Source organism: Prunus dulcis, chromosome 7, assembly GCF_902201215.1.
Source record: "Prunus dulcis chromosome 7, ALMONDv2, whole genome shotgun sequence".
Lineage (NCBI taxonomy): Eukaryota > Viridiplantae > Streptophyta > Magnoliopsida > Rosales > Rosaceae > Prunus > Prunus dulcis.
Window position 1 is genome coordinate 526,263 of NC_047656.1, and position 22,622 is coordinate 548,884.

At 40.0% G+C, this 22,622-nt stretch overlaps 2 protein-coding genes across 2 annotated transcripts; one reads left to right on the forward strand and one right to left on the reverse strand.

Moving 5' to 3' along the window:
* Positions 1-4: 4 nt before the first annotated feature.
* Positions 5-4,008, reverse strand: LOC117633698 (J domain-containing protein DDB_G0295729). Its single transcript, XM_034367409.1, has 3 exons — positions 3,621-4,008; positions 1,672-1,740; positions 5-763 (listed from the first exon to the last, which is right to left on the reverse strand). Exons 1-3 carry the CDS (start codon positions 3,900-3,902, stop codon positions 149-151), a joined length of 966 nt encoding a protein of 321 aa, XP_034223300.1. The 5' UTR covers positions 3,903-4,008; the 3' UTR covers positions 5-148.
* Positions 4,009-19,906: 15,898 nt separating this feature from the next.
* On the forward strand, positions 19,907-20,886 carry LOC117633964 (uncharacterized mitochondrial protein AtMg00810-like). Its single transcript, XM_034367837.1, has 2 exons — positions 19,907-20,294; positions 20,393-20,886. Exons 1-2 carry the CDS (start codon positions 19,907-19,909, stop codon positions 20,884-20,886), a joined length of 882 nt encoding a protein of 293 aa, XP_034223728.1.
* Positions 20,887-22,622: the final 1,736 nt, after the last annotated feature.

Here is a 22,622-nt window from a genome sequence, read left to right on the forward strand (position 1 = left end):
CATATGTACAACACCTTCATCCTTTTGCAATGAACCAGTTTACACAATTGTAATGGATTGTAGTCAGTAATACAACATATGTACAACACCTTCTTTAACCATTAAAAGAAAAAAGCAGATAGAACACATTCGCGTTACAGCCGCGGGTTTAGTTCAAATCAACTTGTAGCTTAATAGACATATACAGGAGAGTAAGCAGAGCACCTTGTGGAAGTGGTGCAAATCTTGCAAGGTTCGAGCCAACCCACATGGCTATCACCACCAGAGCAACTATATTGCTGCTGGTTTTTCCACAAACCCAACTTGCAAACGACAGGCACAAAGTGAGCAAGATACCACCTCTCCCACCTAAAACCCATGCAATTACATAACCAATCTTATATCCAGCATCCAACTTCCTGTCAAATAAGGCCATCAGGCTACTAAAAGTGAGAGATAAACGGGATCCAAATGTCTGCAACAAGAACAGGGATACAAAGGCAGATCTAAGCACTTCACTGAAGGAACCTCTCTCTTGCACTGCCTCTCCTTCTTCAGTTGCTTCATCAGTTTTACCATATGACGAACTTTCTTCATTGACATGATAGCGTTCCCAATGTCTCTCCTGTTGCATTTTCTGCCTCACTTCAGCCCACTTATAGATCCTTACTCCATTTTCAAATTCAGGGCTGTAGCTCCATTTTCCACTGTATTTCCTGCCAGTGTCCTTTTGAAATTTAAGTTCTTGGTCATACTGAGTCCTGGTTGCTTCATTAGATAGAATCTGTTCATAAGTGACATGAAGGGTCCAGTCATTGCGTCTACTAAACATGAACAAAAAAGGAAAAAAGGAAAAAGAGACGTTTACGGAAAAGAAAATGCTCTGCTTAGACATTCTATCATGATAACAGCTCCAGTCATGGACACAAGACACCTACGTCGATAACCAAGGTTGATCTGCTTGTTCTCCTAATTCATTTGTGGTTCCAGGGAATTCATAAAGAAACAGTCAGGTATTGGAAATTACATTTTCTTTTAGCTATTTAGACCATATACCTCAAGGTAAATTGGAAAACATATGAGATAAGAGACAGAATGGTCATAATAGAAATTAGATTTCCAATTTTTACAAATGCAGTTATTAGTAAATTACGAAAAGGAAGAAAGAACTGTTCAGGAAGCAGGAAAGTCAGGAGTAAAAAGAGGAAGTGATTTACTTCGACATCAATTAAATATAGATGCTAAAGAGACAGAATGGTCTTCTCAACGGATCAAAAGAGGTTTCCTTTTTTTTTCTTTTCTCCAGTTACAAGAGATTTCCAGTTTTACATTCATATAAAAGCATCTATTGGTAAATAGAAGGCAATTGCATCTGTAACGTGATGGAAGTGGGGGGTGGGAAGAGAGAGGGTTCGGGTGTAGAGGAGGAGAATGGATTAGCTGAGAAAGAAGATGAATAATAAAAGAAAGAAACTGATTAAAATTAGAAAACAACTTAGGGTAGTGTACAATGACATACCATCCTTGGTTCTTCAAATTATTATTAAAGTTCCTTAAAAATGATCTGGGCATATTAGACATTTCACCGAGGTCCAGTAACAAAGGGGGATAATTTATAATATCAGATTACAAAAGCAAAAAGGTTACCGATATGAAAAAATAAAAATAAATTAACCATTAGTTACTACTCACCTCATATGCCTGACGGATACTCTTGAACACCTCTTCAGCTTGAGAATCTTTGCTAACATCAGGGTGATACTGCAATAGATATGCAAGAATGCATAAGTTCTTAACTATTAGCCTCTGCCTTATAAAGTCCATAAATTGCTCGAAAATCAATTTCAGTTAGACCTCCTAACCGCATGAATGCAGTAGGGAAGAAAATATTATGGTTATATCCACAAATCCAAGTGTCAACATATCACAACAAACCAAGGATGTCAGTGCCTCAGGCATTTACCAGTCACTAAGAAAATTACATGTCAACACACACGTGCATTCCATTATATCATACCTTGCAATCATTAATAAGCAATACAGCATACACAAACAAAAACAGAAACCATGAATCCAAATGAAATTGGTGAATTTGAACACGTCTTAGCAACAGCTTTAAGCAACCAAATCAGAAAAAGCACACGTCATACATGTCAGTGTTTGACGAGACAACGTCCGTCATGGTTCTACTATATAAGTTGGAGAAGGGAACGAATATCTTTGATAGGTTGTGGGTGTGTATCTGTGTGACTGATTGTGTATGCATACACCTGTGTGTATCCTTTAGTTTCCCTCATGGAATAACCATAATGAAATAACTACAAATATATTTCACAATAGGAAAGATATATTATATTTCTCTCACACATTTTTCAAGTAATGAAGTTGAAAGTACCCCAAAATTGTCCAACACAAGTGAATATAAGTTCCATAGGTAGTCAATAGACTCAATACACTGAAAATCAATGTGGTGAAGATGGCTGCACTTCTTTTCTCCCCTTCTTCCTCATAGGTGTAACATGGGACACAAGACCTCTTCTTTCATTTATAATGCTATCTATAAGATAGTGTTTGGTTTATTGGATTAAACTTTGGAAAGAAATGGACATTCCCATCAACTGTCAATCCCCCGAAATGTGAAATAATACCAATTGCACTCTTTACCAATTTTCAGTTATCTTATCTACTCTCAAACTCTCTCCAAACTCCACTCTTACCTAGATTCCATTATACCAAATATGAATTACATTTCATTCCAGAAACCAAACACCACCTAATGTCAAAGGGAGTTCATTCCCCAGGGATCAACCTGATAAAGGGTTTGGAAGAAAAGGCTAAAAGAACTAGCCCAACTGCATCAATGCCTCTTAAAATCTATTCATCACCATAATGATATACATCTATGCAAGACTTAATGGGAAATTTAACAAAAAAGAGAACATATGAAGTACAATACAAACTGAACACTACGTTTCCCCCACTACAAGAAAATAGAACATAAATATGAAATTTTATCCAATGTGTGCGAATGCATCTCTGCACCCTCCCAAGCTGATGTATTTAAATGTTATTGCTAAATCACAAGGGGGATCCTCTGAGAACACATTACTCTCAGCATGTTATGAAATTCTCGAGCTCTACAGAGTAGAACTATGTTTGATATACTCTAACAAGTTCAAAACACCAGTTAATTATTTGGCCAAGGGACCTCATATCCCTTATAACCCTTGAAAAGAGGCTCTAATGAACCCTTGAGGACTCCAACCCTTCATACACATCATCATCTCCACCAAGAGTAAAGTTAATTTTATCAGTAACAAATCCAAGCATCAATTAGCATTCAATTATGCTTCCACAAATTCCTTTTATTTTATGTTTTATAAGAAATGATTCTATAAATTATTTATCCCTACAAATGTATAATTCTGTACCACAGATTCATTGGAAATGCTATCAAGTTCCAATGACAAATAAAATAATAATAAATTTTTATTCCTAAAGTACAATGAATCTTTAATGTTGCAAAACTGCAGAACTTTACAGGGTGACCTCTAGGGTTTCTTAGGAACCAACCAAAACTAATTAAAGAAAAACAGAGGCTAACCACGAAATTAGGGGCAAGTGAAGGAGTGAGAGAGTACCTTACGAGCGAGAAGGCGATAAGCCCTCTTGATTTCGGAGGAGGTGGCATGGCGTGAGAGGCCCAGCACGCCGTAGTGGGTCTGCTGGCCGTTAATCATGGCCCATGATGATGATGACGACGACGACCACGATGATGACGTTGATTGTGGTGTCCACCGGCGAGTACGGGTTCTCCCTCTTCTTCTACGCTGAAAATGACATGGTAGGGAAAACGAATGGCTGAAATTAGAATAGAAGCCACCGGCACCGGGGATGGGACCCACCAGGAGCTGCGCCACCATTATCCTTCGTTCATGTATATACGGCTACTACCTACTGTCGTCTTCGATTTTGCGATTCAGTCCATTTTCTAACTGAATTTTGTCTAATAGCACCTTATGAGTGGAGTTAAAGAAAAACAAAAAAGAGATGCGATATTTAGGGGAGTGTATTCAATTGAGATTTTAAAAGACTATTTAGGGATAATAAAAAGTCTAGTAGATTTAATCATAATATAATGACTTATGACTTATAGAATTTTATTTATGTTGTAAATGCATGAGTTGGTGGATGACCACCATACCTCTTAATATTCCACGGTTGGATTTTATATAACACTAAGTATTTGTAATTAGTACTTATAACCTATAGGTATATTGTAAATGATGGTATTCAATCTCCTATCTTGTAAGCCTATAAATAGGTGGTTCTACCAAATATTAAGGGAAGAATAAATATGGTGAAACTTTATCTTTAGCATATCACTTCTCTCTACATTTTCTCCTTATAGTTTTATAACAATTTATGGATTTATATAATAAAGATTTTTTACTTAAGGATTTTAAAGATTTCTATAATAGGATTTATAAGATTTGAAAGGACCACATGAATTTTTTCTAAGGAAAAAAGATTTTTTTAGAAGAAATAGACCCGTAAAAATTAAAAGCTATTATTTCATTGTTTGTATGTCTTTCTCAATACAAAAATAAGTAAGAAATAATATTATTTCATCAACTTCCAAACTCTTGCTGCCCCGTCCCAGCATCCCACGCTTAGCATATAGGTTTGCCAATTCAACATGGGTAGAACCACACTCTAGCTCCAATTGCACAGGTTTGCCACGCTATCTGCAGCCTCAATGCCAATTCACACACTTCCATGAACCTTACAGGATGAAAGGCTGTGAGGTAAGGCTGTGCTGGGCATATATACCTTGCAATCATGGAGTTCCAAGATATTATCTTTGCTATCCAAATTTTTGAATATGTAAAGCGCATCTTTGACATCCCCAAGATACATTATCTTTTCCTTCCAAGATACATTACCTAGTTGTAGTTCTTTCAGGGTTTAGGGTTAGCTGTGTTCTATAATGTCTATACTAGGCTACCTTGAGGATTTTTGGCTATGTGAGAATCAAAAGGTGAAGAGATTAGAAGTTATAGGTGCCCAGGCCGCATTCTTTATATTGAATAATTGGTCAAATGGTAACATATTAAAAACTAGTACCACCTTCAGGACTCGATGTTTGTGAAATGTTCTTTATATTGAGAATCAAGGGATTTGGATAACATCTTACAAACTTTTGGTCGATTTTGTTTTGTATATAAAATCCAATTAGCTCTCCACGACACCACATTTCTCACAGGCATTTCATCAAACGCCCTATAGGCAGTCTGTAACTCACTGCATCTACCATAAAACTTACCAAAGATCTTCCAATATACACATTGGTAACAAACCCACTTCTTATTTCTGTGCGTGATGGAGAATCAACAGAGCTAGAATCAAACATGTCATCGAACAAAGTTGAGATTTTTATTGGTGAATTATAGAATCAGAGGAAAAAAAACAGAAAAACTCTCTATGTGCCCCTCCATGTCTTCTATCTCGTCAGTCCACCGCCCCACTGCCCCACCACAGAAAAATCAGAGAACGAAGTTGAGATTTTTATTGGTGAATTGGGGGGTTGAAGGTGATGGAGAATTCACAAGATTTTATTATGCAACAGAGAGGGAGATGGGGATGGAAGGAAGGTCATTGCTTACACCCAACAACAAGTAGCTCTAGGTATTGGTGGTTTGGTCGTTAGGGCCAGTGCACAACTGCTTGGGTGGAGGTCAAGGTGATGAAGGAATGAATAAAAAAAGTCCCACGTGAAAATCTGATGGGTTAAGGTGGGATTTGAGATAGGGTTTTGGTATTTATACCTCTCACTAAAAAATCTCACATATTCCACATTTTAAAAAATCCTACAAAATTAGCAAGTTTTTGAATACCATAAGAATTTTTGTTAGTTGTTTAAAGTCTTGATTTAATACTACTAGATTTGGTAACCCTCTTTAAAAACTCCTAATAGTCTTAATGGAATACCACAAAACTTTTTAGATTATTTAAAAATCTTAATTGAATACCACAAGACTTATTTATCCCAAAATAGTCTTTTAAAATCCCAATTGAATAAAAAAAAAAAAAAAAGGGTTTATTGATGTATATACCACTTGTGCTTTCAAACTTGTTTCAGATTATCACATGTTCTTTGAAATGTCTCAATCTACCACCTACACTTTTAATAATTGTCTCACGTTACCTATTCCCTCAGTATTAAGAGACGTTCCATTATGTGAAGTGGCCCCCACTTCTTTTCAATCGCTTAACAATGGAGAGGAAGGGTTATTCAGTTTGAGAAAATGGGATATTTGGGAGAGAAGGGGAAATTGGGAGAAAAATGCTAGGGGGTGTTTGACACTATAGATTCTCCCAAATCCAAACCCCACCACAGATTTTCAGAACCCTAGCCTTCTTCTCCCAATTTCCCCTTCTCTCCCCAATACCCCATTTTCTCAAACTGAATAACTCTTACTCTCCATTGTTAAGCAATTGAAAAGAAGTGGGGCCACATCACGTAACGGAACGTCTCTTTATACTGACGAAATAGGTAACGTGAGACAGTTATTAAAAGTGTAGGTGGTATATTGAGACGTTTCAAAGAACACGTGATAATCTGAGACAACTTTGAAAGCACATGGGGCATATACATAAATAAGCCTAAAAAAAGATAATAATGAAATATGAAATATTTATGGTCAAGTTTAATAGTCAAACATTTTAATTGACGTAAATGTAAATTATAAATGAAATGTTAGATAAAATTATTTTGAATTTATAATATATTAAACACAACTCTATCAAATTATTTAAAATGTTTATAACTTTCTTAATGAAAATCACCTAATGAGCAAAATAAGCATGAAACTAACTAGATTAGATTGGAACCTCACAAGCAAATTCGTCATATGATCCAATCATGTCGGTTTTGGAAATTAGGAATCCAATTCAATCCGCCAAATTACCAATCTGTCGGTTTGCACATATTGAGTTGGATCTTGCACACCCATAATTTAAAGGTTAAGATAATTTTAATTTGAGCCCTCATATTCACACCCACCTAATAGAGATGGCACTGTCCTGATTAGATCAATTTCACTTAAAATTGTGGACGAATCAATAACAATAAAACGGTTTGATTCAGTTTCATTTTAACAAAAATTTAAAATAAATTTAGTTTTGCACAAATTTTTTTTTCTTTTGCATTTTTTAAAATTTGTTATCCAAATTACAACCATAAAATAAAATTTAAAAAAAAATCATAATATACTACATAGATTTTTCATTTTCTAGCTTATCAAATCATCCTAAAATTCTTTGACCAAAAAAACAACCATCCTAAAATTCAATATGCTATGAAACTTTAAATTTAATAACTAATATAGTTACAATTCAAATATCAATAACTTTAAAGTTCCATCAAACTTCAAATTAAACTGTTGTAAAGTCAAGAATAGAGCCCAAAATGGTACAGCCCCAGAGCCGGCCTTGGGGCAGGGCTACCAGGGCTACAGCCTGGGGCCCACAGCTGAGGGGGACCCAAATTTTTTTTTTAAAGCTTATGCATTATGTGTATAAAAAAAATTAAAAATTAAAACAAAAGAAGTTGCCGCCTATACCTGTCAAGAAAGGGAAGCCAATCAATCCAATCAGTCTTTATATACTCAATCTTCAAGAAGAAACATACTGAGTAAGGAAGTCCCTTATTAATTATAAAATATAATATAAAACAAATCAACAAATATGGGAATCAAAACATACCCTTAGCCACAAAAAGAAGGAAAACCCCTTCGACCTTCTCAGTTCATAATGCAACGCTCGGTGGTTCTCCTCTTCTCCAACAGAGTTGGAAAATAAATCATCCACCAACTAAACCAGTGCCTTTATTTGAAGGTTATTTTTTTTTTTAAAGATACATATAGAATCTAGATGTATAAATTTTGTAAATTGTAATGCATATCTTTGTTAACTTTTTCTTATTTATTATTTGATTCAATAGAAAACTTGGCTGGATTCTTGTTCTTTATAATTGGAAGTTTCAAGTGGAAGAAAATATGCTCAAAATTCAGGTTTTATTGTTCTTCTTATTGTTTTTTATTGTGTTATGTTTATTATAAAAATTAAAAAATGTTTCCTAAGAAACGACTTTCTGGAAATCTCAAGATACAAAGAAAGAAAAAAGTAGAAGAAATTGCTCAAAGTTTAAGAGGATCTTTGAATAATTGTGGAGGATGAAAAGAAGATTGATCAAATCAAGAAATGCTTATGGAGATTCGGGAGGAAGCATGTAGACTCAAATACGTAGTTTTCGTTTTTAATGCAATATTTACAATCCGGGGTACTCTTTTTCCTTCGTTTGGGGTTTTGTCCCATTGGGTTTTCCCCAAACAAGATTCTAATGAGGGCCCAAAGTGTTCTTCCTTATCTTTTATAAATTCTTATAATTTTAATAAAATTAATTAGTGTCAAAGGAAATCAGATTTAAATGCCAACAGATTCTTTCATTAATTAGATACATGTATATGTGGTAGGTTAGCTATAATTAGATACATGTATATGTGGAAGGTGAGCTGTTTTTCAGGGGCTGAATATCAGCCTGTGTTCTTTCCTAATTAACTTGTATTCTGTCCATATAATGGGCAATTCTCGATGTATAGAGATACACCTTTTTCAGAAAAGACTCTAAATTGTCATGGTATCAGAGCTATAGCTCTGAATTATCTCTCTCGCTCCCAAGTCTCTTAGTCTCAGTTATCTCTTGCTCTCAAGTCTCTTAGTCTCGGTTATTCTTGATCAAGTTCTCTTGACATCATGTCTTCGGATAAGTCTGAGGTTTCTTTGATTCGTTTCAATGGCAAGAACTACTCTGCTTGGGCGTTTCACTTCGGGATTTTCGTCAAAGGTAAGGAGGCGTGGGGCCATGTTGATGGAAGTAACCCAGCTCCTGACAAAAACAAAGACAAAGACCAGCAGGCCAAGTGGGAAGTCAAGGACGCTCAAGTTATGACATGGATTTTAGGATCTGTCGACCCTAATATCATCTTGAACCTTCGATCATCTCAGACTGCAGCTCAGATGTGGACTTACCTGAAGAAGATCTATAGTCAACGAAACACTGCTCGTCGGTTCCAGCTTGAACATGAATTGGCCGTTCTCCAACAGGATAGCCTTTCTATCTCTGATTTTTACTCTAGATTCACTAATCTTTGGGGTGAATACACTGATATAGTTTATGCTGACTTACCATCCGAAGGTCTTAGTTCTGTTCAATCTGTCCATGAAACTACCCAGAGGGATCAATTTCTAATGAAACTGAGACCTGAATTTGAAGGCACCAGATCCAATCTTATGAACCGAGAATCTGTCCCCTCCTTGGATACATGCCTCAATGATCTCCTTCGCGAGGAACAGCGCCTTCTCACTCAAACCACCATGGAACAACGGCGGTCTGCATCTGTTCCTGTGGCCTATGCAGCACAAGGTAAGCCACGAGGCAGGGATATGAGCACTGTTCAGTGTTTTTGTTGCAAGGGATTTGGTCATTATGCTGCAAATTGTCCCCGAAAATTCTGCAACTACTGCAAAAAGGATGGCCATATCATCAAGGAATGTCCTACTCGACCCCCCAAGAAATCAGAGACCGCATATACTGTCTCCGTTGGCTCTTCTAGTGCTAGTAGTTCTGTGACTGCAGTACCGCTGACACAAAGTGCTCCTGTTCAACCTGTGACCCCTGACATGATTCAACAAATGATCATTTCTGCATTTTCAGCTTTAGGACTCTCAGGTAAACCCTTCTCTACATCATCTCCTTGGTACTTTGATTCCGGGGCTTCCCATCATATGACAAACAATGCTGATTCTCTTACCAATGTAAACAAATATTTTGGAAATCTCAAAATTCATACTGCTGATGGCAATCATTTACCTATCACGGCCACTGGTGATGTTTCTTCCTCTCTCACTGATGTCTTTGTATCTCCTGGTCTTACCACCAATCTTGTGTCTGTCGGTCAGTTGGTTGATAATGATTGCAAAGTGGAATTCTCTAAATCTGGTTGTGTTGTGCAGGATCAACAGTCAGGGAGGATGATCGCGAAGGGGCCTAAAGTGGGACGTCTTTTTCCTCTTCAATTTCCTTTGTTTTCTTTTTCACCCTTTGTCTCTTGTAATTCTGCTCATGTTGATTACCGAGCGTGGCATAAACGTCTCGGACATCCAAACTCTACTGTACTTCATGATTTACTAAAATCTGGTTTTCTTGGGAATAAAGAATCACCATCTCTTAGTGCTGTTCAATTTGATTGCAATTCTTGCAGACTTGGCAAAAGTAAGACTCTGTCAATTCCTATTCACACACCCCATGTGGTCCAACCTTTTGATTTGATACATAGTGATGTGTGGGGTATGGCACCAGTCACTTCTCATGCTAATTACAAATACTTCGTCACTTTTATTGACGACTATAGCCGTTTCACATGGATATATTTTCTACATTCTAAAGATGAAGTCTTTTCTGTTTTTAAGATTTTTCATGCATATATTCAGACCCAATTTTCGGCCCATATCAAAATCCTTCGTTCTGACAATGGGGGTGAGTATATGTCTCATTTGTTTCAGGACTTCCTACAGACTCATGGCATCATCTCTCAACGGTCTTGCCCTTCAACACCTCAACAAAATGGGGTGGCTGAAAGGAAGAACCGTCACCTTCTTGATGTTGTTCGCACTCTCCTGTTAGAGTCATCTACGCCCTCTCGTTTTTGGTGTGAAGCTCTCTCCACTGCTGTCCATCTCATCAACAGGTTGCCTTCTCCCACATTGCACCACAACTCTCCTTTCACCAAGTTATTTGGTCGCCCTCCATCTTATTCCAACCTTCGTACATTTGGTTGTGTCTGTTATGTTCATCTTCCTGCACATGAACGCACAAAACTCATGGCTCAATCGATCCAGTGTGCTTTCCTAGGATATTCAGTCCACCATAAAGGTTTTCTTTGCTACGATCCACATTTGCGACGCATTCGAGTTTCTAGAAATGTAATCTTTCTAGAAAATCAGTATTTTTTTCCCACGCATCACGACCCCGTTTCTCCTTCATTTTCTGTTTTGCCTATGTTTACTAACTCTTCTGCAGCTCCTGTTTTAAATATCTCTTCTCCAGCTCCAGTCCCTTCTCAGCCTCTCTTCGTGTATCAACGACGCTCCTCCAAAACTTCCCATCAACCTCCAGCACCTCCCCAGCCCCCTCCAGCTCCTTCCCCGACTGCTGCTCCTGTTCCAGCAACTACACCTCCTGTTCCAGCAACTGCACCTCCCCCCCTCAGACAGAGTACTCGGGTTCGTAGACCACCAGATAGGTTTGGTTCCTCTCCTCTTTCCCTCTTCCCTGCCACCTTGTCTTCTATTTCTCTTCCTTCGTCTTATACACAGGCCATGAAGCATGAGTGTTGGCGGACAGCGGTTGAAACTGAGCTTCTCGCACTTGAGGAAAACCAAACTTGGGACATTGTTCCATGTCCCTCCTCCGTGAAACCCCTTGGCAGTAAGTTCGTGTTTTCTGTCAAGCTTCGTTCTGATGGGTCCATAGACCGTTATAAGGCTCGGTTAGTGGCACTTGGCAACAAACAAGAATATGGCCTCGACTATGATGAGACCTTCACACCAGTTGCCAAAATGACCACTGTCCGCACCATACTCGCCCTTGTTGCATCCCAATCCTGGCCCTTACATCAAATGGATGTCAAGAACGCATTTCTCCACGGTGATCTCAAGGAAGAAGTTTACTTGAAACTTCCCTCTGGTATGCCTACTTTGTAATATCCCAAACCAAAAATTCATAATTAAGGAATATTTTATTTTGTGAAAAGACAATTTTGCCCTCGTAATATTTTATTAAGAAAAAGGTCACTTTTTGATCGAGAAGGAATTTGACAATTCCGCTTGCTCCATTGCGTAGAGCACGGCGAAACGAGTTCATAGACATGTAGTGGGCCCGAATCGGAGTTGTAACGAAAGAGTCTCAGTGGCATAACCGTAAATATTGCAAAGTTGGATCTATAAAAACCGATCAGCCCTCTCTCTCTCTCTTCGGCCGCGCAGACGGGCCGCCGCCTTCCAGAGCTTGCTGGCGCCGCCACAGGGCACCACCCGCCACGGGACCGGTGGCGATGGAACCGCCGTCGAGTCCCCTTCCTTTCCCGACCATTACCCGTCGACGGCACGGCTTGTGCTAGCCGAAAAATGCAGAAAATCGACGGGAACTCGTCGAAACTTCAACGCCGCCGATCTCCCTCCTCCGGCCACCATTTCCATCGACCCAGGCACCCGGGACCAGGCAGGCCCGCAAGAGAGACCTTCAGGAGGTCTAGCTAGCTCGGACAAGGAGTGAGTGGACTTTCTTCCATAAATGATTTTATATAAATGAGTTATATAAATGATTTTATATAAATGAGTTTATATAAATGATTTTATATGATTCTATATAAATGAGTTTTTATAAATGCGTTTCTATGAATAAATTTCATTATTTGAACTTGATTAAGTTTTATGGAATGTTTTCCGAGCATGATTTATGCCGTAAAGTATTTTTATTCCTATGCTGCTTAGTTGAGCATACTAAAAGTGATAAAAAGCAGAGTTTGAGAAATTTACCAGAGGAAATAGCAGTTTAATTTCAGATTTACTGAAAAGTAGCTAGTTAGCAGACTCTTCTATGATATGATATTTTAAACCACCATGTACCCGATTTTGGTGATTACCCTCAGTTGGACCGATGTCTACGGACATCCAGTCGATTTACAGTTCTGTCAGTGCACTTGACATTGCCTCACGAGTTTCGGGGACTCTCGGACCGTGAGTGCCAGGATTTGAGGCTCGGCTAACTTGGTGTCTCGAGACCTGCCAGGATTTGCGGCTCGGCTGACTTTGTGTCCCCGAGACCTGCCAGGATTGCGGATCAGGCTGACTACGGTCCCCTGAATCCTGCCAGAGCGGCTCGAGTCGACTCTATGTCATCGAGACCTGCCAGCGGATCAGGCTGACTATAGTCCCCTGTATCCTGCCAGTTTGCGGCTCGGATAGACTGTGTGTCGCCGAGACCTGCCAGGGGAATTGACGGAATTACAGGGGTACATCCGAGTGGTAGTTTTGATTGATTGCAGTGCTTTAATTCAAGTTTTGAGTACATTGCTTTTATGCAGGTTTGATTTCAGTGCTTTTATGCGAATTTGGATTTCAATGCTTTCATGCAAGTTTTATTGCTCTTGAAAGCGATTGCATATATTTCTATAAATATGTAACTGCGTTGATTTTAATATGTTTCAAAGATAGTTTAGATATTCAGTTTTACTCAACTGTATTTGATTTCATTGCTTTTATGCGAGAATTATCGAGTTCGAATATGATTTACATATAATGCCTTGAGTTTAGTATGCTTTAAATGCAGAATACGTATTTAGATTTATTTCACTATTCTTACAATGGGGGTTAGTATATTCTTAGATATTTTATGAACCTTTATTTTTGGTCCACTCACACTTTCAACTGTTTTGCGCCCCCAGGCTGTAGCGTGCACAAGACATCCACCACCGGGCCATCGTGACTTCCGCGCCTTCTGGTTCAAAAGTGTTGGTATGTAAAACAATTAAGTGATCCGTAAACTATCAAAATTGCTCTGATATATTGCCCTAGAGCGAGAATGGAACTTTTGGCATATTTATTGAAGTGCTGGCAGTTGGTTATGTAGATATTTTGCTCATTCTGACAGGTGGAAATTTTGGGATTGAGCAAATTACAAGGGAGACTCTGCTGAAATTTCGGTAGAAGTCAAGGTCAAAATTTTAAGAAAAAGGGCAAATAGGTCTTTTGTACCCGACATTTGCCAAGTGTCGGACACGCACAGGGTTCAACTCGAATTCCAAAGCGGAATTTGATTCGGGTCCTGTCAATTTGGTATCAGAGCAAGGTTTCACTTCCTGTAGACTTTGCACTTTGTGCATTCTCAGTTTCTTTTCAAATTGGGCCCTAATGGTGGTGGTGTCCGTAGGAAAACTAGACAGTTGTCCCGACGTAAGGGAATGGGATCCCCAGATCGGGCATGACTTGCATCAGTATCTGAACCGGTAGAGTAGTTGTTTGTTAGAGGCTCGTCAGGAGCCGTACCCGCTGTACTTAGTGTGCAGGGAGATCCTAACGTCTAGTAGACTTTGGAACTGTTAGCTCAGGCTTTAGCCAAGATTGAGTAGCCCAGAGATCCATCTGTGAGATGGGTGGATCAAGTAAAGAGGGTTGGGGGCTACAAATTTTGATGAGTAGTGGTACCCAGCACTAAACAAGGATTGGATAGAAAGGATGAAGCTTTGAACAGAAACGCCAGACATTGGTGGGACTCGGTTAAGAGGAGATATCGGGATCCTTTGACTAGTACGTGACAAGTATTTTAGAGCCGCATTTAATAGTTAGTACTATCCATAAGTTTACAGAATGTGAGATGCAAGACTTTTTGCAGTTGGACAAAGGATGATATTGTATCAGAGTACGAGAAAAAGTTTCAACCGTCTAAGTATGGTTTTCCACTAGTAAAGACTGAAAGTAAGAGGTATCACCTTGTTACGATGGGATTAAAGGCCTTCATCCGAGGTATTGTGATCAGTTAGTGGTAGTTACAGTTCCAGACCATCGAATGGCCGCAAGTATGGAGGCTACCAACCCGGATTTAGTCCCAGTGAAGGTACCAGCCAAGGTAGTAGTATTGGAAACCACTCTTGGGTTAGTGTAGCCAGAGGTATTGGACGACAGTTGTTGTCGGGATTTAGCAGGAGAGTCGCCCTAATGTGCCAGGTGTGGTAGGTACCATTCCGGGCCCTGCCAGTGGGATACTACTGGAGGATATTACTATGGACAATCAAGATCTTTTAAAAAGGGATGCCACAGTTTATGGAGGTTTTGTTCAGCGGTGGGCCCAAATCAGTGTAGCCAATTGAGACAGCAGTCAGCCGAGGGGATGTGGTGGAAGTACCAGGGCCACAGGTAGACTGTATAACATGTCCTAGCAGGAAGCGCATGTATTACCTGCTGTAGTTACAGATTGAATTCTTTTGGCATGATTGATTGGGTGTCATTTTAAGGATTAGATTGGTTGGCCAGAGACCGTGTCTCAGTAAGTGGCCCAGGAAGGAGCACTTAGGACACTGAGCACGTGTAAATGATACCAGAGATAATAGGGGAATCTTCAGATGTTTTTCCCGAGGATCTTCTTGGATTACCTTCTTACCAGGAGATCGAGTTCATTTTTGAGTTCACTTCAGGAACGGAGCTCATTCCTTGGGCATTGTACAGAATGACACCAGCAAAGTTGAAGAAGTTAAAGACTCAATTGCAGGAGTTGATAGATAAGAGATTCATCTAGTCTAGTTTCTCTCATTGGGATGCTCCAGTGTTATATAAGAAAGAGTATATGCCTAAAGCAGCATGTCGAATGAGGTATGGGCACTATGAGCTCCTGGTGATACTGTGAGGATGAGGAATGTACTAGCCGCAGTTTAGACCGCCCTTGAACAGTGTTTCGACGTTACGGAGATCGCTTCGTGACTGTGTGCTCGGACGACATTTTGGGGTATTCCAAGAGACAGAAGGCACATATGATATATTTACACATTGGGTTGTGGATTCTAAGAATAAAGCAACTATATGCCAAGCTCAGCAGGTGTCCAGGTTGGGTAGACAGAGTGAGACGTTTAGGACACATGAATTCTGCAGATGGCATTTTTGTTGATCCTCAAAGGGTTGAAGTATTAGTAAACTTTGGCTACGGCCGAACAGTGCTACTGAGGTACAGAGTTTTCTAAGTAAGCCGAGTATTACTGTCGCTCCGTGGAAGGGTTATCCACCAGGGCGACACCGCTCATCTCTTTGGCAAAGAAAGAAGTTAAATTGGCGTGGTCAGATAAGTGTGAAGAGGGTTATGTTAAACTCAAGAACAGGCCGACCACTACTTCGATTTCAGTACTTCAAGAGGTTGGTGGGAACTTCGTGTGCTACAGTGTTGTTTTGCAACAAGAATTGGGGTTTGTGCTAATACAACATGGTAGAGTCAGCGCTTATGCGTCTCAACAGCTGAGAAGCATGAATCGAAGTATTCTATTCATGATTTGGAACGGGCCACATTAATTTTGGCTTAGAAAAGTTGGTGGCAGTATTTTTATGAGGAAATATGCCAGATCTTTACAGCTCGCAAAGGATTACAATATTTATTCATACAGGAGGCAGGAAAATTGAGGCAAAGAGAATGGTTAGAGCTAACAAAAGATTTGGACTACTTCGGAGATATTTATCAGTGATGGTAGGATTAAGGAAGCGCAAAGTTGAGCTAGATATGGATAATAAGGAAGCACTGCTAGTCACTTTTCAGGAAAGAGCAGTGCTAAGAGCACGAATACCCGCAGCTCAAGTTCAGGATCCTTGAAATATCACACGGCGAGTGGAGGTTGATTAGATGATTCTAAGAATAAAGTTTCAATGGAGATTCTGCTAGTGGCTTCTTATGATGAAAGAAATAGCAGAGTATGCCAGGAAGTGCTTACCTTGTCAGCAAGTGTTAGCCGAGCAACAGAAATCATCAAGGTTCTTGCAACCATTTCCGATTTCTGAAGGGAAACGGGAGTAACTTACAATAGATTTTGTGTTCAACTTCCCCGGGCACAGAGTAAGCAGAATGGAGTGTAGGAAATTAGGAATCGATTCAGCAAGTCTATTAATTTTTTCCGGTGAGAGCCAAGTATAGTTTGAACAAACCGGCTAAGATTTTCACAGATAAGATCGTGAGACTTTATGGAGTACCAGTCTCTATTGTTTTAAATCGAGAACCCCAAGTTACGTCCCGTTGGGACTCAGTTAAAAGAAGTTTTTGGGACCTGATTGCAGTTTAATACTGCAATTCACCCCAGACAGATAATCAGCCTAAGAGAATGATTGGGGTGAGAAGTTACCCCTTGGACAGTGTGTGTCTCAAATGACAGTTGTCAGACGAACTAATCTTCCTCGGATTACAAACCTCAAATTTGCCACTGGTGCCTATACTTGAGATGTTTCCAATTGTTGCCGCATGCAAAGCATAGTATAAACCACCTCAGTATGATGACGGAATGGTAAGCAAAGATTATTGGTATTTGGAAGTTTTGTGGAAAATAAAGAAACATATTGGTTTAATCAGTAAAAACTCAAGTGACCCAGGATTGACAAAGAGTTATGCAGATACTAGAAGGATCTTCAGTTGGGAATTATCAAAATTTATCACCTTAGGAAGGTGTAGTGAAATTTGAGGAAGCGAGAGAACTAAGCCCTCGCTATTTCGAACCCAGGGAGACTATAGAGCGTGTGGGCCGAGGAACTTACAAGCTTACTTTGCCTGCAGATTTATCACCATGACTTGATGTTTTTCGTATTCCCATGCTCCGAAGAGAAAAATCTGAGCCATCTCATATGTTAGACAATAATAAGCAGAATTGGAGGCTGGCTTCACCTATGGGAAACAATCAGTTCAGATATTGAAATAGGAAATGTTTAACTTTCAGTGAAAATGGCCATGTGGTGACCCGAGTAGTAGATGTGGGAGCAGGCCCTTCCCCTCTTCGAGTGACAAGCGCGTAAATTTCGAGGATGAAATTTTTGTAAGGGGGTAGATTGTAATATCCCAAACCAAAAATTCATAATTAAGGAATATTTTATTTTGTGAAAAGACAATTTTGCCCTCGTAATATTTTATTAAGAAAAAGGTGACTTTTTGATCGAGAAGGAATTTGACAATTCCGCTTGCGCCATTGCGTAGAGCACGCGAAACGAGTTCATAGACACATAGTGGGCCCGAATTGGAGTTGTAACGAAAGAGTTATGGTCAAAAGAGTCTCAATGGCATAACCGTAAATATTGCAAAGTTGGATCTATAAAAACCGATCAGCCCTCTCTCTCTCTCTCTCTTCGCGCGCGCAGACGGGCCGCCGCCTTCCAGAGCTTGCTGGCGCCGCCACAGGGCACCACCGGTCACGGGACCGGTGGCGATGGAACCGTCGTCGAGTCCCCTTCCTTTCCCGACCATTCCCCATCGACGGCACGGCTTGTGCTGGCCGAAAAATGCAGAAAATCGACGGGAACTCGCCGAAACTTCAACGCCGCCGATCTCCCTCCTCCGGCCACCCATTTCCGTCGACCCAGGCACCCGGGACCAGGCAGGCCCGCAGGAGAGACCTTCAGGAGGTCTAGCTAGCGCGGACCAGGAGTGAGTGGACTTTCTTCCATAAATAATTTTATATAAATGATTTTATATGATTCTATATAAATGAGTTTTTATAAATGCGTTTCTATGAATAAATTTCATTATTTGAACTTGATTAAGTTTTATGGAATGTTTTCCGAGCATGATTTATTCCTATGCTGCTTAGTTGAGCATGCTAAAAGTGATAAAAAGCAGAGTTTGAGAATTTTACCAGAGGAAATAACAGTTTAATTTCAGATCTACTGAAACGCAGTTATTTAGTAGACTTTCTCTAAAATATTATATTTTAAAACCACCATGTACCCAGCTATGGTGATTACCCTCAGTCATCCAGTCTATTTTTTTTTTCAGTTTTGTTAGTGCACTTGACATTGCCTCACGAGTTTCGGGGACGCTCGGACCGTGAGTGCCAGGATTTGCGGCTCGGCAGACTTGGTGTCCCGAGACCTGCTAGGATTTGCGGCTCGACTGACTTTGTGTCCCCGAGACCTGCCAGGATTGCGGGTCAGGCTGACTACGGTCCCCTGAATCCTGCCAGAGCGGCTCGAGTCGACTTTGTGTCATCGAGACCTGCCAGCGGATCAGGCTGACTATAGTCTCCTGTATCCTGCCAGTTTGCGTCTCTGATAGACTTTTGTCGCCGAGACCTGCCAGGGGAATTGACGGAATTACAGGGGTACATCCAAGTGGTAGTTTTGATTGATTGCAATGCTTTAATTCAAGTTTTGAGTACATTGCTTTTATGCAGGTTTGATTTCAGTGTTTTTATGCGAATTTGGATTTCAATGCTTTCATGCAAGTTTTATTGCTCTTGAAAGCGATTTCATATATATCTATAAATATGTAACTGCGTTGATTTTAATATGTTTCAAAGATAGTTTAAATATTCAGTTTTACTCAACTGTATTTGATTTCATTGCTTTTATGCAAGAATTATTGAATTCGAATATGATTTACATACGATGCCTTGAGTTTAGTGTGCTTTAAATGCAGAATACGTATTTAGATTTATTTCACTATTCTTACAATGGGGGTTAGTATATTCTTAGATATCTTATGAACCTTTATTTTTGGTCCACTCACACTTTCAACTGTTTTGCGCCCCCAGGCTGTAGCGTGCACAAGACATCCACCACCGGGCCATCGTGACTTCCGAGCCTTCTGGCTCAAAAGTGTTGGTATGTAAAACAATTAAGTAATCCGTAGACGATCAAAATTGCTTTGATATATTGCCCTAGAGCGAGAATGGAACTTTTGGCATATTTATTGAAGTGCTGGCAGTTGGTTATGTAGATATTTTGCTCATTCTGACAGGTGGAAATTTTGGGATTGAGCAAATTACAGGGGAGACTCTGCTGAAATTTCGGTAGAAGTCAAGGTCAAAATTTTAAGAAAAAGGGCAAATAGGTCTTTTGTACTGGACATTTGCCAAGTGTCGAACACTCACAGGGTTCGACTCGAATTCCAAAGCGGAATTTGATTTGGGTCCTGTCATACTTCCTTACCTATGATGTTTGCAAACTGAAACGTTCTTTGTATGGTTTGAAGCAGGCCCCGCGATTATGGTTTGAAAAGTTTCGCTCCACTTTGCTTGGTTTTTCTTTCACTCAGAGTCAGTATGACTCCTCTCTTTTTCTACAACGGACATCCATGGGTATCGTTGTTCTTCTTGTTTATGTGGATGATATTGTCATCATTGGCTCCGACTTGGAGGCAATCTCTGCAGTTCAGACTTTGTTGCATTCTACTTTCCACATGAAAGATCTTGGTCAGCTCACTTATTTCTTGGGTTTAGAGGTCCATCATCAACCTCATGGTCCCTTCTTGCTTCAGAACAAGTACAGTCAAGATCTGGTTCAGTTGGCCGGCCTCACCAACACTACTTCCGTTGACACCCCCATGGAACTTAATGTGAAATATCGACGTGACGACGGGGAGCTTCTTGCGGATCCTACTACCTATCGGAAGCTGGTTGGTAGTCTTATCTATCTAACATCACCCGACCAGACATCTCTTATGCTGTTCACACTGTCAGCAAGTTCATGCATGCCCCGAGGCATCACCATCTCTCTGCCGTTCGCCGCATCATTCGCTATATTCTTGGCACACCTAGTCGTGGCTTGTTCTTCCCTACAGGTTCTTCTCTTCAGCTTCAGGCCTATAGTGACGCTGATTGGGTTGGTTGCCCAGACACCAGGAGATCTACTACTGGCTGGTGTATGTTTCTTGGTGATGCCCTTATCTCTTGGAAATGCAAGAAGCAAGACCACGTCTCCAAATCATCCACTAAGGCAGAGTATCGCGCCATGTCTGCTGTGTGCTCCGAGATCATTTGGCTGCGTGGTCTTCTCACAGAGCTTGGGTTCAGTCCACTTCATCCTACTCCACTGTATGCTGACAACACAAGTGCCATCCAAATTGCAGCCAACCCCGTCTGTCACGAACGCACCAAGCACATCGAGGTTGACTGTCACTCCATCCGAGAAGCCTATGATCATCAGGTTATCACCCTTCCACATGTCTCCACTACTCTGCAGATTGTCGATATCTTCACCAAATCCATGCCACGTCAGCGCCATCATTTCCTCGTTAGCAAATTGATGCTTGTCGATTTACCAGCATCAATTTGAGGGGGGATGTCAAAGGAAATCAGATTTAAATGCCAGCAGATTCTTTCATTAATTAGATACATGTATATGTGGTAGGCTAGCTATAATTAGATACATGTATATGTGGAAGGTGAGCTGTTTTTCAGGTGTTCTTTCCTAATTAACTTGTATTCTGTCCATATAATGGGCAATTCTCGATGTATAGAGAGACATTTTTTCAGAAAGACTCTAAATTGTCAATTAGTTGATAATTTATTTATTTATTTGTTTAATTTGTATAAAGAGGCACACTTGAGAAAATTAGCCCTAGGCCTTAGAAAACCCAGGACCGGCTCTGTAGAGCCCACTACCTAATTGATTGAAGAAAAATAATGATGAAGTTTGTCTGCCATATTCCCTTGAGAGTCAACCACAATTCACGGGAAGCTATCAACTTTGCCTATAAAAAGGCTTCATCCTTCTCTTGCATTTTACACACACCATCTGAGAAGAAATGAGAGCCCAAGTAGAAAGGAAAGAAAGGAAGAGAAGAAAGAAGAGAATGAAGAAATAGGGTGAGTGAGTGGAGAGAAATATCAGTGAGCCACATATATTGTGAACACTAAAGATGTTGCCCTATTATTTTATATAGTGAAAAGTTACTATTGCTGCTCTCCGAGGACGTAGGCATGATATTGTGTCTTATTTACTTTACGTGCAGCTCAATATTCCCGCATATACCGTTGATTTTACATCATAAACATTTATATATAGTTATTTTCCAATGAGAGGATTACACATGCAAAATAAAATAAAATAAATATAAATATAAAAGTAGACAGTTCGATTCGATTTAGCGAATGGCTCATTAAATCAGTTATAGTTTGTTTGATGATACCTACTACTCAGATAACCATAGTAATTTTAGAGCTGATACGTGTAATAAACCTCGACTTTTGGAAGGGATGCATTTATTAGATAAAAGGCTGACGCGAGCTCTGCTGGTTGCTCTGATGATTCATGATAACTCAACGGATCGCATATCCATCATGCTGGCAACACATCATTCAAATATCTACCCTATACTCTTTCGATGGTAGGATAGTGGCCTACCATGGTGGTGACGGGTGATAGAGAATTAGGGTTTGATTCAAGAGAAGAAACCTGAGATACAACTACCATTTCCAAGGAAGGTAGCATGCGTGCAAATTACCCAATCCTGACATGGGGAGGTAGTGACAATAAATAACAATACCGGACTCATAAAGTCTAGTAATTGGAATGAGTACAATCTCAATGCCTTAACGAGGATCCATTGGAGGGCAAGTCGGGGTGCTAGCAGCCACGGTAATTTCAGTTCCAATAGAGTATATTTAAGTTGTTGCAGTTAAAAAGCTTGTAGGTAAACCTTGGGTTGGGTCGACCGGTCCACCTCTGGTGTGCATCGGTTGGCCGGTCCCTTCTATCGTCTCTACGATCCTAGCCTTATTTGGCCGGGTCGTGCCTCCGGTGTTGTTACTTTGAAGAAATTAGAGTGCTCAAAGTAAGCCTATGCTCTGGATACATTAGCATGGGATAACGTAATAGGATTTCGGTCCTATTTTGTTGCCCGTTGGAATCAGAGTAATGATTAACAGGGATAGTCAGGGGCATTTGAATTTCATAATTAGAGGTGAAATTCTTGGATTATGCAATATCTCAAAACCAAACCAAACCAAACAATCACAGTCTGGTTCAATTTTTAAACAACAAAAAAGACGCACCCTTCCACCCAAGCA